Source organism: Abramis brama, assembly GCF_963993115.1.
Source record: "Abramis brama genome assembly, chromosome: 20".
Taxonomy (NCBI): domain Eukaryota; kingdom Metazoa; phylum Chordata; class Actinopteri; order Cypriniformes; family Leuciscidae; genus Abramis; species Abramis brama.
The window spans coordinates 1,018,945-1,035,116 of record NC_139982.1 but is presented as its reverse complement, the minus strand read 5'-3'; the positions used below and the strand labels follow the sequence as shown (position 1 = coordinate 1,035,116).

The following is a 16,172-nucleotide window of genomic DNA, read 5'->3' as shown; positions in this document are numbered from 1 at the left end:
CATAAATCTAAAAAAAATTACATTTAAATCAAGGTCTGGTCCTAGAGCATAAACACAAAGTGGAACGAACTTTCTATCTCATACACACACACACACACACACACACACGTATGTCACTGCAACAGAGCATTTTTATAGAAATTGGCAAATAAAATCAACTAAACTGGCATAAATCTGAAAAATTTCAAGAATTCATCTTGTTCTAAAAAAATAAATAATTGTTGATAAATAATTTTCTGAAATAGTGTGTGATTACAGTCATGTCATAGTGGTGACTTGTAATGTTTCTGCAAATGTATGTATAATAATTTGCAAAAAGCAGATAATTAAAAATATATCAGAAAACAACAAATTCTAACTTTGACAAAGCTACAGATTTTTAATGTATTTCAAAATGTTTAAATAAATATTCACAAAATATATATCAAAGTTGTGAGGAGAAGTTGAAGCATCAAGAAAAAGCGAAGTGTAAATGAATGAGTCTCTATGGCCCTCTATTGGATACATGTGGTCATTGCACTTTAATTCCTTAACTATAAGAAAAAAAGTTTTTCGACTAACCTATAGATGGCAGTATTCTATACCTAATACATAGAGCAATGTCCAAAAACTATTTAGATTTAATTAAGATCATCATTTAAGTGATTTTTTTCTTTAAATCATTTTTCATGAGCCAATTTATGGCCTAGTTATGTAATTGTGCAGTAAGTAAAAAAACTTAAATTTCCACAAAAACACAGCATAAATGTATAGTTGAGAAGTAAATAAAAAAAATTATATATAGTTTTTCCATATAAAAAAAATGTATATTTCCTCATGCAATCGCTCTTTAAAAGTTTGGAGTCAGTCTGACCCCAAACATCTTAAGTGTTATCCTTTTTTAACAGTGATTAAGGGTTAAACACACGCCTTTGATTTAATAGAAAATTTAGAGGCCAATTTTTTTTTGTCATATTTTGTACAAAACAAAACCTGTTCAGTGCATTTGCTTTACAGTGAACCTAAACTTATTTTGAAGCTGCTGTCACTGCTTTATACATACAACCGGCGTAGCGTCATAGAACGTCTCTGAAAAGGTTCACGCCCACTTTTAGGGGAAAACAAACCGGCGAGCGCCATACACAGTATCGGATTGAGGACGTGTACTAACCCTTACAAACATGTAATTTGTATTTAAACATTTTTTTTTCACACAGTAGGCTACCCCTATTATGTATTTGTATTTAATTAAAATTGTCCACGCTGTATTTTGTATTTTTATTGTATTTTAAATACATTTCCATGTATTTATGCCCATCTCTGCCTGCCATCATTATCAATATCTTGCTGTTATGGAAATATCATGAATTACGGATGATGCTATCGAAAGCTATATCAGGCTAGTTGTATGGCTGGACAGAAAAGTGCACTCAGTAGCTACTCTAAATTTAAAGACATAATATTATACATTTAAAGATGTTTACTTCTTAAAACCGAAGTAAAATCATTCACTGGCTACCTGGTGACTCGATGAGGTACGAGTAAATGTACGGGTAAGACACTTCTGGCCACTGGGTGGGGTTGTTAGACCAATTTGACGCTGGTAGGGACATGTTTTTAAGTTGCCCAAATTAAGTTTATAAATGTATCGTTCACGCTCTATGGAAGGCAGGGTGGACATATAATTACTCGACATATTTCATCTAAGTGATTTCTGAAGTTATACACGTCTGCCGGCTGTGTACGGACGTTGTTTTGTGCCGCTATTTTGTATTGAAGTCTATGGGAACTCTGGTTTGTTTTCCCCTAAAAAGGGGCGGTTATGAAATTTACAGTTAAGTTCCCGGATGTGCCGGTTGTATGTATGGAGAGAACAATCGTAGATCTGTGTTCATGAACTACAACTCTCTTTATCAGGGGTTCATTTTATACATCTTTCTCCATATTAAAAACCACTGTGTCCATGAGCTTCCGTCAGGAGTGTGTGTGTCCTGCTGAACGAGCTGCAGTCGTGTCTGGTTCTCTCCTCTGACCTCTGACCTGTGTGTTTCAGGGCTACTTCAAAGTGCTGGGCAAAGGCAAGCTGCCGAAGCAGCCGGTGATCGTGAAGGCCAAGTTCTTCAGCCGGCGGGCCGAGGAGAAGATCAAGGGTGTCGGAGGAGCGTGTGTGCTGACCGCATAAACACCTTTCTTAAATAAAGCTGATGAAACACTCTCTCCTGCTTCGTCTCGCATCACTGACCTCAGACACTCATGCTAACCGCTAACACTGACCTCCACCTGTGCTGAGCTGAGCTCCTGTGACGACTCTCAGGGTTTCAGATCCACAGGACACAACTGCACCTCAGACACTATGCTAACAGCTAAAACTGACCTCCACCTGTGCAGAGCTGAGCTCCTGTGACGGCTCTAGAGCTCTGACTCTCAGGGGTTCACATGGACAGTGACTGGTGGCCCAACACTAGAGTTAATGGTCTTAAATTTAACATTAACCCTTTAGCTGTCACCTTCCCACTAGCAGAATGCTTGGCGCTCCCTTTTTCCCCATCATATATTTGAGTAATCATAAATTGGGTATCATTTGAAATCCTGTGAATACCATTTTGAAATTGGATTTTGCGCAACTGATACAGTACTCTAAATTATTTTAGCGGCTCCTAGTGGCTGGTGTCTGGTTTTGGAAGTGGCAAACAAAGTTCTATCACTGAAACATTTCCAATAGTCTCGGGTGTATTTTCAGGCCAGCAGTCGTACAGTCACACGGTGTCTGCAGAGAGTGACAGTGAAGTGATGGCATCCTTCATCTTGATTCCCAGAATGTTATCTTTCTAGGCCAATGATGGTGTTTCAACCACACGTGGAACATTCTTAGACTTGTTCATCATCCTGTCACGTCCCAACACTCTACCATTCCAATGCACTTCCATATTAGAATAAGAATTGTGTGTGCTCTTTTACTGTCATGTGATGGTCACACACATCTTAAAGATAACATTTCCTCCACAATTCAAATTACAAAATGCATTTTATCTGTTTAATCTGATCTGGTCAGAATATTTGGAAAGGTCTGAGACAAGGTTCCATATTTGGTGACTGTTTAGTGATGGAAGGGACTTTGTGACATTTATTTTAATGGTTTTGTTTTCTCCTGTAACAATGGATTTTGGTGTCACCTGGTGGATTTTTTTATTACACCTAAACGAAATCGGTAACGCTTTACAATAAGGTTTCATTAGTTAAAGGGATACTCCACTTTTTTGGGGGGGAAATAGGCTCATTTTACAACTCCCCCAGAGTTAAACAGTTGAGTTTTACCGTTTCCGAATCCATTCAGCCGATCTCCAGGTCTGGGGGTCCCACTTTAGCATAGCTTAGCATAGATCATTGAAGTGGACAAGACCATTAGCATCTCTCTCTCAAAAAAAAAAGACCAAATAGTTTCGATATTTTTCCTATTTAAAACTTGACTCTTCTGTAGTTAAATCGTGTACTAAGACCGACGGAAAATGTAAAGTTGCGATTTTCTAGGCTGATATGGCTAGGAACTATACTCTCATTCCTGCGTAATAATCAAGGAACTTTGCTGCCATACCATGAGTCCAGCAGGCGTAATGATATGACGCTAAAAAAGTGGAGTATCCCTTTAACATGAACTAATAATGAACTGCACTTCAAGCAGCCTGATCTCACGGCAATTCATACGAATTCTACGAGGTGGCTAATTCGTACGAATTCATACGACCTAACTTGTATGAATTAGTACGATTTTTGCTAAATCGTACATATTGTACGAATTGCCCAATTCGTATGACCTACCCCTGACCCCGCCCCTAAACCTACCCATCACGTGGGTTTAGACAAATCATACAAATTCGTACAAATTAGCCAACTTTTTATCACTCGTTCGAATTCGTACGAATTGGTCGTGAGATAGCGTTGCTTCAACAGCATTTATTCATCTTTGTTAATATCAACATTTAATGAACAACTTTTTACAGTTTTTAACTATTTTTATTAACATTAACAATTACAGTAACAAATGTATTGTTCATGTTAGTTAATACATTAATGTTAACAAATTAAACCTTATTATAAAGTGTTAGCACAAAGCTGCATAGGAACTACAATTACTTCACATTTGTGAGACAGCTTGTCTACCTGGCTTTGATTTCATAGCAATTTTAGATTACAAATTTCTTAAAATGTTTATTTTATACAAAATATAAATTTTTTGTTCCAGTACATTTGTTTTACAGTTAACTTAAACTTATATACGTGCTTTTAGCAATAATCTGCAGTGTCTTTGCAATACAGACCTGTTGGTCTCTTTTTAAGGCATTCACGAAGCACAACCGTTTAAGTGTGGACAGTCCATTTTCACGTCTGCTCTAAATGGGCAGGGACAGTTAAAGGGTTAAAATGTGTTATGAACTGCATGGGCTCAACAATAAGAAGAGTTATTATGGAGCGAATTATATACGAATTAAACAAACAAATCCAGCATTTTGCAAACAAACTCGATCTACTTCGCAAAGGAAAACTGGACAGACAGAAAGCAATGTGCAAGTACAAAGGTCAGTTTGAGTGAAAATGCAGTGGAGTAACACACATGTATTGTGTTTTACAAATATGAATAAATGAGCCTAGATAATACTTTACAAATAAATACAAAACATCCAACAAATTGCATGTAACCTTTGAACAAATACCAAGTCTAGTGCATACAAATGCATATCTGTCAGTTATGAGTGTGAGACACTTGGCTTTTTATGAGATCTCTCGGCTCGATTTTCTCACAAATGCAGTTGAGCAACTTCCTCTTCTAGAACAGTAGATGGCGCTAAACTAGCGGATTAATTGAGCCACTTCTCAATATGCGTTCTTGTCTGTACTTGTGTTCTTGTGGACTTGTGAAACGTCATCAGTCGCTGCCCAAGTACTGTCCCAATACACAAGTTTGCATTTTGGCAAGAACTGTCAAAAATCCCGGAAGTGTTCTCGACACGCCCATTTTACCAAGAAACACCCATAGTCTCCCGGGAGAAGCGCTGATCTGAAACTTGCCTTTGCCTACAGCTGAGGAAAATGACCGGTGAACAGGTGTGTTTCTGTCTTTATCTATAATTAACCTTCTTAAGGTTTTCTTTTGCAAAATGTTTATTGCATATCTAGACAGAAATCCACATGAGCACTTAGTACTTCACTCTCTCTAGGATAGGGGAATCTATAAGCTGAAAGCTCTGCTCATGTATTTATATTTGTAAAACACAATACATATTTGTTACTCCACTGCATTTTAACTCAAACTGACATTTGTACTTGCACATTGCTTTCTGTTTGTTTGCGAGTCGAGTTTTTCTTTGCGAAGTAGATCAAGTATCAAGATTTATAACAAAATAAATCTTTATTTGGGAGGGCCAAAATGTCAGAAAGACAGTAATTATAACTCCGGCAACCCAGGCATTGGGAACTTTCCGGAAAAGTCTTCGACTTCCTTTCGGATATCTTTTATTTTCAATTGGTACTTCTCATTTTGTGCCAGTTCCTCTTTATACTCCTTCAGAGTTGCTTTAGGATTCATGTTTCTTTGGATCTCCAATGTCAACTCTGCAAAATGCTGGATTTGTTTGTTTAATTATGGCACATAATTCACTCCATAAGTTAACATCATTGATATTGGCTGAGAAAGAAAACTGTGGTGTACACCAGTTAAGGCTGCTCTGCTCAAAGCTCAGTGTAAATATGCTGTATCAGCGGGACTTCACGATGCCTGCTCTGGCCGCCTCAGACTCTGTGTTTCCTCCAGCTCTGAGCAGCGTTAAACGCTCTCTGTAAACCCCTCAGAAGTGCTTCTGTGCCGCTGTGCTGTGTCCGTTCCGCACTGGTTTCTGGAGTGGTTTCAGTGGTTTTTACTCTCAGCAGCTGATCATTGAAAACAAACATCCTTGATGTAGTTGCTTAGGCGAGGGGAGAGATTTAATACAGTTTTTTTATTCGCTTTGGTACTATTTCCACAAGTTAGGTGTTTATATTCCAAACTCTTAGTGCTAATATCACACAGATCATCAAAAGTGCACTTTTTTCAAACATTTCATCATGTTTTCAATTGTCAGTACAATACTCAAAATCACAAAGTATCCTTTTCACAACACAAAATAAGAGTTTCATCTACATATGTTTCATTCACAGTCACTGCCTTTCATAAGCTCTTACTATCAAACCTTAGATTTGCATCTCTTCTTGTTCAGTTTAATACATTTGTCTATTATTTAATCCAACTGATCTTAATGGTTAATCAATGAAACATTTGGTACACCTATAGATTTCTATAGATATTGATTCTATACAGTTTCTACAGAACTTGTTTGCAATTTCTGATATAGATAACCAAATGTAATGAATTATTTTTACATAAGTGATTTGTTCAAAGTGTGTGTGTGAGTGGGGTGGGGTGGGGGGGGGTGGGGGGGGGCTTGAATAAAGGGTTTAAACACATTAAGACACATTTGCACACTGTCTTTATTAAATGTAACTGATTATACATCCAGCATTTATTACACACACATGTTAATCCAGTAACAGTGAAACAGTGAAGTGGACAAAGATGGCTGGAGATCTTCATTAAAATAACAGAAAGGCAGGACAGGATTATGAAGTCATGATCTAGAGTATGAAGATCTGATTCCAGATATTACCAACCCCAGTCAAAGATGTATATTACTGTCAAATTATCCATTTTTAGCTCATAGGCTAAAGGCTAAACTAGTTACAACCACCTGTCAAGGGTCTTTTGTACCCTGGGGGTATGCTTGGGAAAATTTTTATATTTTTAATTTTGTAATCTTTTTCCAGCTGTGTCTGTAGGGCTGTAATTGATAATGTCTGCACTTTGCCATTGTTATCAGGTCCAAAGTATCCCTTCCCAATGAGCTGGGGTTTCTTCAGACAACAGGTGGCTCTCCAGTAATACTTGGAGACAGTCACTTTTTTTAGTTTTATGTTGGTCTCTGGAACTACACCAGTCACCACATAAGCCTCAGTACAGGACCCCAGATCAGTAATAACAGCCGCCTCATGTTTCTTCCATTCACCCCGATTGAAGTCTGAGTCCTGTGGAGCGGCGTTGGTCAGGGTGGAGGTGGCCAGCATGGAGATATGATCGTACGTGTGCTGAACTGGGTAGAGGTGACCTCTGTCATACTTAGGCTTTTTAGAGCCCTGTCCTTCATAGTCACTATTCACAGCCTGATTAGTAATGGTTTTGCGACCTTTAGGTGCCATACATGGCTCACCATTAGCATCATCCAACTAAAGGACATGAGAGAGAGAAGAAAAAAAATCAAACTGTTTCAGTCAAAATTCATATTAATTATTATAATTTCAAATAAATATACTGGTCCCACTTTAATTTAGGTGTCTTTAACTACTATATACTAACATTTGAATTAATAATTTGATACAATGCACTTATTGTTAACGTACAAGTTTATCATTGAACTTATATTTTATAAAATACATGCATGTAATTACATCTATAATGACACTTGTTAACCTCTTAAACCAGTAAACCTGTGCTAATATCACCGTCATCATCCTCAATAACAGTTTTTACAGGACAACATCAACATAATAAGTACATTGTACAAGTCATTTTTTTGATGTAACTGCATAGTAGTTAAAGACACCTAATACAAAGCATGACCAATATACTATAATAATATACAGTTGAATAATTACCTGAGGTTCAATGTACCAAACATCACACCTCCCAACACTTTCGCTCCTATAAAACACATACGCAGAGTAGATGGGGATCTTCCATGCTGTGCTGTACAAAGTTGCATAAAGATACTTTTGCTGATCTGTTTCGTCCCAAACACACTGGCAGATCTCCTTGACTGAGCTGCCCCATTGTGGTGTGAATTGAGGAGGATCATTCTTCAAAAATAACTGATTGCATTTAGCAAAACTCGGCGAAACCTCACTCAGAGAGAGGCAAGGCAACAAAAGAAGAACAAGCAGTTTCATGATGAACTCAAACTGTGAGAGCAGAAACTGAATCTCTGGATTTCTCTGTGTCAGAAGAGGCGAGAGTGGAGAATGCAGATGTTCTCTCTCTTTATAGAGTTTAACACACAAGGGGAGGAGATAGAAACACACGTCTGTAGGTTTCACTACACAAGAAAGTGTTGAAAGCTGAAGAGGTTCACACTGCACTGCTGATGATCTAGTTTTAGCACATTAAAGGCTTTACGTAAGGGTTAATGCCTGACGAGGTGTCCATTGTCAGGTATTAATGGACGACGCCGAGGCGTGAACTGCGCGTCGGTCGGTTGCCTCCGCCGAAGTCCATTAATTCCTGACAATGGACACCTCGAAGGGCATTAACCCGCTTATACCATGGTCACTTGCCAAATAACACATTTTTAAAACATTAGTTTATATTTTAATTAGTTTTACAATCGAAATCTAAAGTTTTTACAAACAATAACTTGGTTTCTGAGATATTTATAGTCTGCTCAGCTCGTAGAACCCTTCAGTTTTGTTTTGATTACTTTGACTGCCTGTTGCTATGGTTACTCACAGCTGATGTAGCCAGCGCATTTATTTATTAATTTCAAACGGTAAACAGTCAGTTTCACCAGAACTCCTTTACTAGGGCCCTGTCCCATTTCCCCCCCCTTAAAACTTCCACTTGGTTTTGAGTGCCCTCGAAAGTAAAGTCCCCTCAACGAGGTGGAGCTGAAGATCTTTCCCTATGAAATGGGACACCACTATGTGCAAATTATATACATGCACATAACTATCCCAGTTATGATCAGGATATAAGTATCCATAATAATATGCTAGAAATCTAATAAAGTAATCAAATGTAAAATAACACAGCATAGTTTATTATAGATAGATTAATGCTCATTAAAGCTAAAGTTATTCATTCAAGATAAATTTTCTCTTTGCCTTTAGTCGTTTTCACATTAAAGGTGTAATCATTAGCAGGTTTATTAGACGCTGCCACTTTAAGACCGAATGCAGATCTAATAATACACATTTTCTCCCAACTATTCCACAACTAACTCCCATTTAAGACAAAAACTGTGTTAAAGTGAATCTCCAAACCGGTCATTTAGCAAAAAAACAAGGGTTAGGGCAGAAATCTAGGGTAAGGGGAGGTATTGGGACAGGCCCTAGGTGTCCTCTATCACTTTTTAACGGACACCCTGCAGCCAATCAGAATCGAGTATTCACCCAGACCATGGTATAATGCTGTTTACACTCAAACGCATGAGCTCTATCTTATGAATTTTACACACATTTAGTGTTTGTTTTCAGCTAATTAGTCATTATATATGCGCAGTCACATTTTATTAATGTAATTATCAGGTTCAACAATTACAGAGTGAATCTGTCTTTGAAAAAGCATATTATGATTGAAATAAAACTGAACATTTAACATAATAACATGATTACATGTGTTAAAAGAGCTTTTTCTAGAGCGCTGTCAATCTCATGTGAGTGGACATCATTTACACAGATCTGACTAAAGCACTGTTCACTGCATATAACACAGAAGACACAAGTTAAGCAATACAATAATCTAATAAAATGATTCCACATAAGTGCTTTATACAGTTGTTTGAGGTTCCATCTCTGGCTGTGAAAGTAAGTGATGTCTTTGTGATGTTCCAGTATCAAAATCATTTAAATACATTGGTTACATTTGTTCTCTTATGTCTTCATCGCTCCAGATTTCCCCAAACGACTGCCACAAATATAAAGCCAGTGTTTGCTTTCAGTGACACTGTATAGTGATTTTTGTGTTTTATTTTCAGCCACATCCATTTTTCCACCTGTTTAGAGTTAATTTCACACATCTACTTCCTGACTTACATTATTGTCTCTTTAATATTGGTACCAAACATGCACCTATAATGCATTTACATCATGAAAAACATCTGGCACAGACTAGGATTATTAAAGCCGGTGTTGGAAACTAGCATGCAAATGAAGTAGGAACACACCCTACTCTGAGAGCACTACCTGTCCAATTGAATCAGCGTAACTATTCAAATGCTGATACTGGCCAGGAACTCCAGTTCCAAGAGCCATCCCAGAGCCATTAAAGACAAAAGGGGAAAGTCTCCCCTACAGCTAATCCAATCAACCTAACGATTCAACCTCTGGCCCGGAAAGCCATTTGGGCTCCAAAAGGTGAGAATCTCAGTGATCTGACTGATTTAAAACACAATAGAGAAAACAGGACTGGCCGGAGTCTCTAGCTAGAAACTGAATAATCATCTGAAATCAGTCTACTAAACTTTCTCAGTTTATATACTATTGCAGTGGAAACCTAAATTAAACACTTAATAAATTTGTAATCCTACACCGGTTATACTTCATCTCCTTCATAGTAGTGGGAAGTTCGGATCATTTTACTAACTCTGATCTTTGAATCTCGTTCATCAAAATGAACTAATCTTTTTTCAAGTCATTTTGTTCATTTCATTCATTTCAGCAGAATATTTAAAATGTTACATGCTGAAGAATAACAAATTTTAAGAATCTATTTCAAATATTGTATTTAGCTTTTAAGGTTAAGATCTCAGAAAAGTTGCATTTCCTGTTCTCTCCTTATTGTCTTTAATGGCTCTTGGAGCCCCAGTTTCACTCAGACTGATGGGATTAGCACACGAATGATTCACTGAGAATCTCACCTTTTGTTCTGCAAATGGCTTTCGGAACCAAAAGGGCTCTTGGAGCCTTATGCTGATTGAATTAGGATTGGCCAGACCCTCAGTCTAGGGTGTTACCTAAACCTGTTACATGCTTTGTTTGAATTTGTCTCCACCTTCAAAAGTCCCTCCTCCTAAAATACCTATAAGACACCATGTACAGATTATGTACGTTAGATTATGTTGGACGAACTGCAGCCGCGACTCAATAAAGAATAACTTCTATTTTGAACGCGATCCCAACGTCTCCTGGTCTGCTTTGAAGAAGAAAAAGTTTCCTACAATGTTAATAGCCAAATTCCCCAAACACATCAAATGTTGATCACATTTAGAATAAGAAAAAAAGGTGCAGAAACAATTCTGCACCAAATTATGAGAAACAGAAACAATTAATTCATTTATCTGTGTCTTCGGGCCATGTAGTCTGTTAGTTTGCCTCACCTCCCGATCTGAGCCGTTCGCTCATCCCATGATCCTCATAAACTGAGCTATGCAGTCTGTAGAACCAGATACAGAATTGATTAGTTCACATTTCGAGTCTATCGACTTCAGGTTCGAGTCGTTCGTTCATCACGTGACAGCCTCATAATCTGAGCTATGCGGTCGGTACCGGACACAGAATTGTATGTATGTATGTCAATACTTCATGAAACCGAAAACGAACATCCTTGATGCAAGGGAACCTATATGTAGTTGCATAGGCAGAGTGCTTTGGGCAGGACGAGAGGTTTAATAAATAATGCTGTCACCTAATTAAAAAAATAAAGCATTAAATGGGATTTAAAGGAATAAATAAGAATGGTAAAAGAAGTTCTAGGTCGAATTGTATTATAAAGTAATCAAAACTATTTGAATATATATATACTGTATATATATATATATATATATATATATATACATACATATATACGCTTTTAACAAAATAGATTGTTTCAAAGCATCTTTACAGTGATAATAGGAAATTACAATAACAGAGATTGTTTGGCTTTACAGCAGCTCTAGAATAAAGTTATTGTCCCGATAAAGTTAGTTTTGATTGATTCACTTCCATTGCAAAGATCATTAGTTATTAACATAGGGGCCGCTAACATGACACCATTCTAACAGAAAACTCTTAATGTGGGATCAGTAGTTTTGAAATATGCTGTTTGGATGTTAGTCGGTCGTTTTGACACAATAACAAACTGTGTAGCCAATCAGCATTAGGAGGCGTATGACGGTGCAGGAGAAGGAACGAGCAAGAGGGAGATCTGAACTGAAGAAAGACTGCAGAAATAGAGATGAGACACAATACAAAGAGAAAAGCTCTGAAGAAAACACTGGAAAATAAAAGGTTATGTCTGGGCAAGAGCTTTAGGACCCATGTTAATATTAGAAACGCTATCCAGCGCTGGAGAGAAAAGCGGGAAGGCCTGAAAACAGAGGCGGAAGTTGCTTTAATTTGCTCCACGCGTGGGTAACACTGGAGAACACTGGAGAACACTGGGGAACACTGAGGAACACTGGGGAACACTGGGGAACACTGAGGAACATTGAGGAACATTAAGGAACACTGGGGAACACTGAGGAACACTGGTTAACACCGAGGAACACTGAGGAACACTGGTTAACACCTAGGAACACTGGGGGACACTGGAGAACACTGAGGAACATTGGGGAACACTGAGGAATAGGGCTGGGCAAAAAAATCGATTTTTCAATTAATCGTTTTTTAAAATGTGGTCGATTCAAAATCGATTCTCAAACGCCAAGAATCGATTTTTTTCCATCTTTATTTATCTGTTACCCAAGTATTAGTTTTCCTCCACTATTCAGGCTTGCAAACTCCATTTTATAGCTAATGCTGTGATTTTATGTTAGTTTGATCTAAATCATAAAATAACCTCAACTAGTACTGCACGTTTAATCATATCGCAATCGCGATGTCAAGCCTATACGCAATTAGGCTATATGACGCAAAATGCTGCGATTTTATATGAAATAAACAAATTTGGGATTTTAACGCAATTAATGCAGCATCTGTTAATTTTTTGTCATCCTTTGGCTAGTGTTACACGATCCCGCTCTTATTCATGCAAATATTTTTAAACCATTCATGCGCGACAAGACAAAAAAGAGCTCGCTGCCTGTGAATGTTCTGACTGTGACACAGAAAAACTTGCGATGATATCGTGCGTGCGCACAAGACAGCCCAGAATAGAGTTATCTTTCGTGCTTGAACGAACAATATCACACACAATTATGCCAAAATGTATTTTTGTCGAGTATTTTCATAACATAAGAGCAGTCTTATGATGAACGTTAAGAGTTGTGACTCGTGAGAGAATGAAGCGCGTGTCAGATCCGCGTCTCTGTCAACAGCGGCTGGTCTTAAAGGGACAGTACACAGTAGCCACTAATTATCTCTGTCGTTAAAGTTAATCAAAGAACAAAGGGAACAGAGAAAAACACTCACTGCTCTTGACTAAAGAACTTTTGTAACTTTGATAAGTCTATATATAATTTATAATTAATGCTGCGCAGACTGTTTGATAACTTTATTCAATTTCTGTATATGGCCTTGCTGTTAAGGGCACAGATTATAAATTATATGCAATGTTTATATATGGGTTTATGTGAGGATTGTTAACCTGTTTGATCAAGACATGGGACTGTTCTGACTTGTCCAATTTTCAGCATAAATTTTTCATCTTGCATCAAAATCCTGTCTATTCATTGTATACATTTGAAATATAGAGTTGGGTTCTGTTTTAATGTACCTAAAATAAAAAGAGTTTAATATACAGGTTTGTAGCTCTTAATTTCTTTTTATTAATTAAACGCTTGAAAACGTACTCGGTTACTAACGTAACCTCGGTTCTCTCTAGAAGAGGGAACGAGTACTGCGTTCGTCAGAACGCTGCGGGAAAAGTCTCTTTTCACGAAATACTGAAGCAAAATTATCCTTAATTTTCATATTTGTAAAACGCATTGCGGCAGTGCACAGCCATGGCGAGACGGCTCGCTCACTCATTGGCTGTTCTGCGGCAACTGCATAAGCCTATCGAGCGAGGGCTGATGCAACATCAGACCAATGAGAGCGCTTCGCGCGCTCCTCGTCACATCCCGCCGAAACGGGTGTGGCCATCCCCTATAAAAGGAGCTCGAGTAGGCTGATTCAACTGGTTTTCATCGCCGAAGCGAACCAGAGCGAACCGCGCGCACGGCAGGGAACGCAGTACTCGTTCCCTCTTCTAGAGAGAACCGAGGTTACGTTAGTAACCGAGTACGTTCTCTTACGAGAGTTCTCTCGTACTGCGTTCGTCAGAACGCTGCGGGAACCACTTGTAAGACGCCGTGCGTGCTGGGATGAGAAAACACCGACCACTGGAAGCTAGTCCAGGTATACAGTGCATAATCACCCGGTAGACTTCGGAGAGTCTGGAGGGGGGGGGGGACAACCACCCTCAGATAGCTGCGTCCTAAGACGCGATATAACATCACATAGGCAGGGGGAGGCCTGGCTAATGTGGGAAATGTGGGTCTTACGCAAGTTTGCCCAGATATATGCGCCCTTAGGCGTGAAACAGCACCACATAGGCAGGGGAAAAACCTGGCTGATGTGGGAGATGTGGGTCTTACGTAATTTCGCCCAAATGGATGCGCCCTTAAGCGCGATACAACGTCACATAGGCAGGGAGAGCCTGGCTGATGTGGGAAATGTGGGACTTACACACTTTCGCCCAAATAGGTGCGTTCTAGACGCGATATAACATCACATAGGCAGGAGGGAGCCTGGCTAATGTGGGAAAAAGAAACATGGGTCTTACACAATTCTGCCCAGAAAACTTCGGCGGCGCTGTGCGTCTGCGATATCAGTGCCGTGTTTAGACAGCTGACTCGAATACACCGAAAAACTTGGCTTGCAAGTGCGGTGAAGTCTTCGGTGGCGTTGTGCGCCTGCGAAATCAGTGTCGTGGTAGACAGCTGATTCGGCTAAACCGAAAACAACCTGGCCTGCAAGGCGGGAACTTCTAGGTTGTAGAACCTTATGAATGTAGACGGCGAGGCCCAGCCCGCCGCCGTACATATTTCCTGTAAGGAAATCCCGCTAGACCAGGCCCACGATGAGGCAACGCCTCTCGTGGAATGCGCTCTAATGCCCAATGGGCACTGAAGGCCCTTGGTAGTATAAGCCATTGTTATGGCGTCAACCACCCACCTGGACAGGCTCTGTTTCGAAACAGCCGTTCCCTTGGAACGTCCACTGAACGAGACAAAGAGCTGCTCCGTCTGTCTGAAGGCAGCGGAGCGGGACACATAAGCTCTTAAAGCCCTAACGGGGCAAAGACAGCTCGAGTCCCCTTCCTCGTTTGATCCCGGCAGGGCAGACAGGGAAATAACCTGAGCCCTAAACGGAGTGTTGAGGGATTTCGGCACGTAGCCGTGCTTAGGTTTGAGTATGACTTTGGAGTCATTGGGCCCAAACTCCAAGCACGTTGGACTCACAGAGAGCGCGTGCAGATCGCCTATGCGCTTCACCGAAGCGAGGGCCATCAAAAACACCGTTTTGAAAGACAGATGTTTGAGGCTGACAGATTGGATAGGCTCAAAGGGAGGACCTTTCATGGCTGCCAAGACCGTAGAAAGGTCCCACACCGGGACTGAGGGAGGTCTGGGGGGATTCAGCCTCCTAGCTCCCCTGAGGAAGCGGATGACTAAATCGTTCCTTCCCAGTGACTGGCCTGGCGTTGCTGTCGAGCACGCTGCGATAGCCGCCACATAGACTTTGAGCGTGGAAGGGGATCTGCCCTTGTCCAACAGCTCTTGTAGGAAGGAGAGAACCTCCGTCACCTCACAATCGAGGGGTGACAGGCCCCGAGCTGTACACCAGCTGGAGAAAACCGACCACTTCGAGGCATAAAGCCGCCTGGTGGAAGGCGCTCTAGCCTGAGTGATGGTGTTCAGCACTCCATCCGTGAGACTAACGGGTAACCGTTGAGCGTCCACGCATGAAGGGACCACAGCTCTGGGTGTGGGTGCCAAATCGAGCCCCTGGCCTGCGAGAGGAGATCTCTCCTCAATGGCACTGGCCATGGAGCGGAGTCTGCTAACTGCATCAGGACTGGAAACCAGGCTTGGTTGTCCCAGAACGGAGCTATAAGCAGTACTGGGCATTTCACTTCCCTGACTCGCTCCAGCACCTGAGGTAGGAGGGAGACTGGGGGAAACGCGTATAGCGGGCAGTGCGGCCACTTGTGGGACAGCGCGCTGTCTTTCTTTGAAAAGAACACGGGGCAATGAGCGTTTTCTGGGGACGCGAATAGGTCCACCTCCGCCCTGCCGAATCTCTGCCACAACAGCCGGACTGTTTGTGGGTGTAGAGACCATTCGCCCGTGGGAACATTGTTCCTGGACAGCCTGTCTGGACCCAGGTTGAGTGTCCCGGGCACATGCACCGCTCTCAGCGAGCTCAGGTTGCGC

General features: G+C 40.4%; 1 protein-coding gene across 1 annotated transcript; it reads right to left on the bottom strand.

The window, feature by feature from the left end:
* Positions 1 to 6,480: 6,480 nt before the first annotated feature.
* Positions 6,481 to 8,068, bottom strand: LOC311070799 (endonuclease domain-containing 1 protein-like). Its single transcript, XM_084094857.1, has 2 exons — positions 7,717 to 8,068; positions 6,481 to 7,287 (listed from the first exon to the last, which is right to left on the bottom strand). Exons 1-2 carry the CDS (start codon positions 8,005 to 8,007, stop codon positions 6,742 to 6,744), a joined length of 837 nt encoding a protein of 278 aa, XP_083950983.1. The 5' UTR covers positions 8,008 to 8,068; the 3' UTR covers positions 6,481 to 6,741.
* Between the last annotated feature and the right edge of the window lie 8,104 nt (positions 8,069 to 16,172).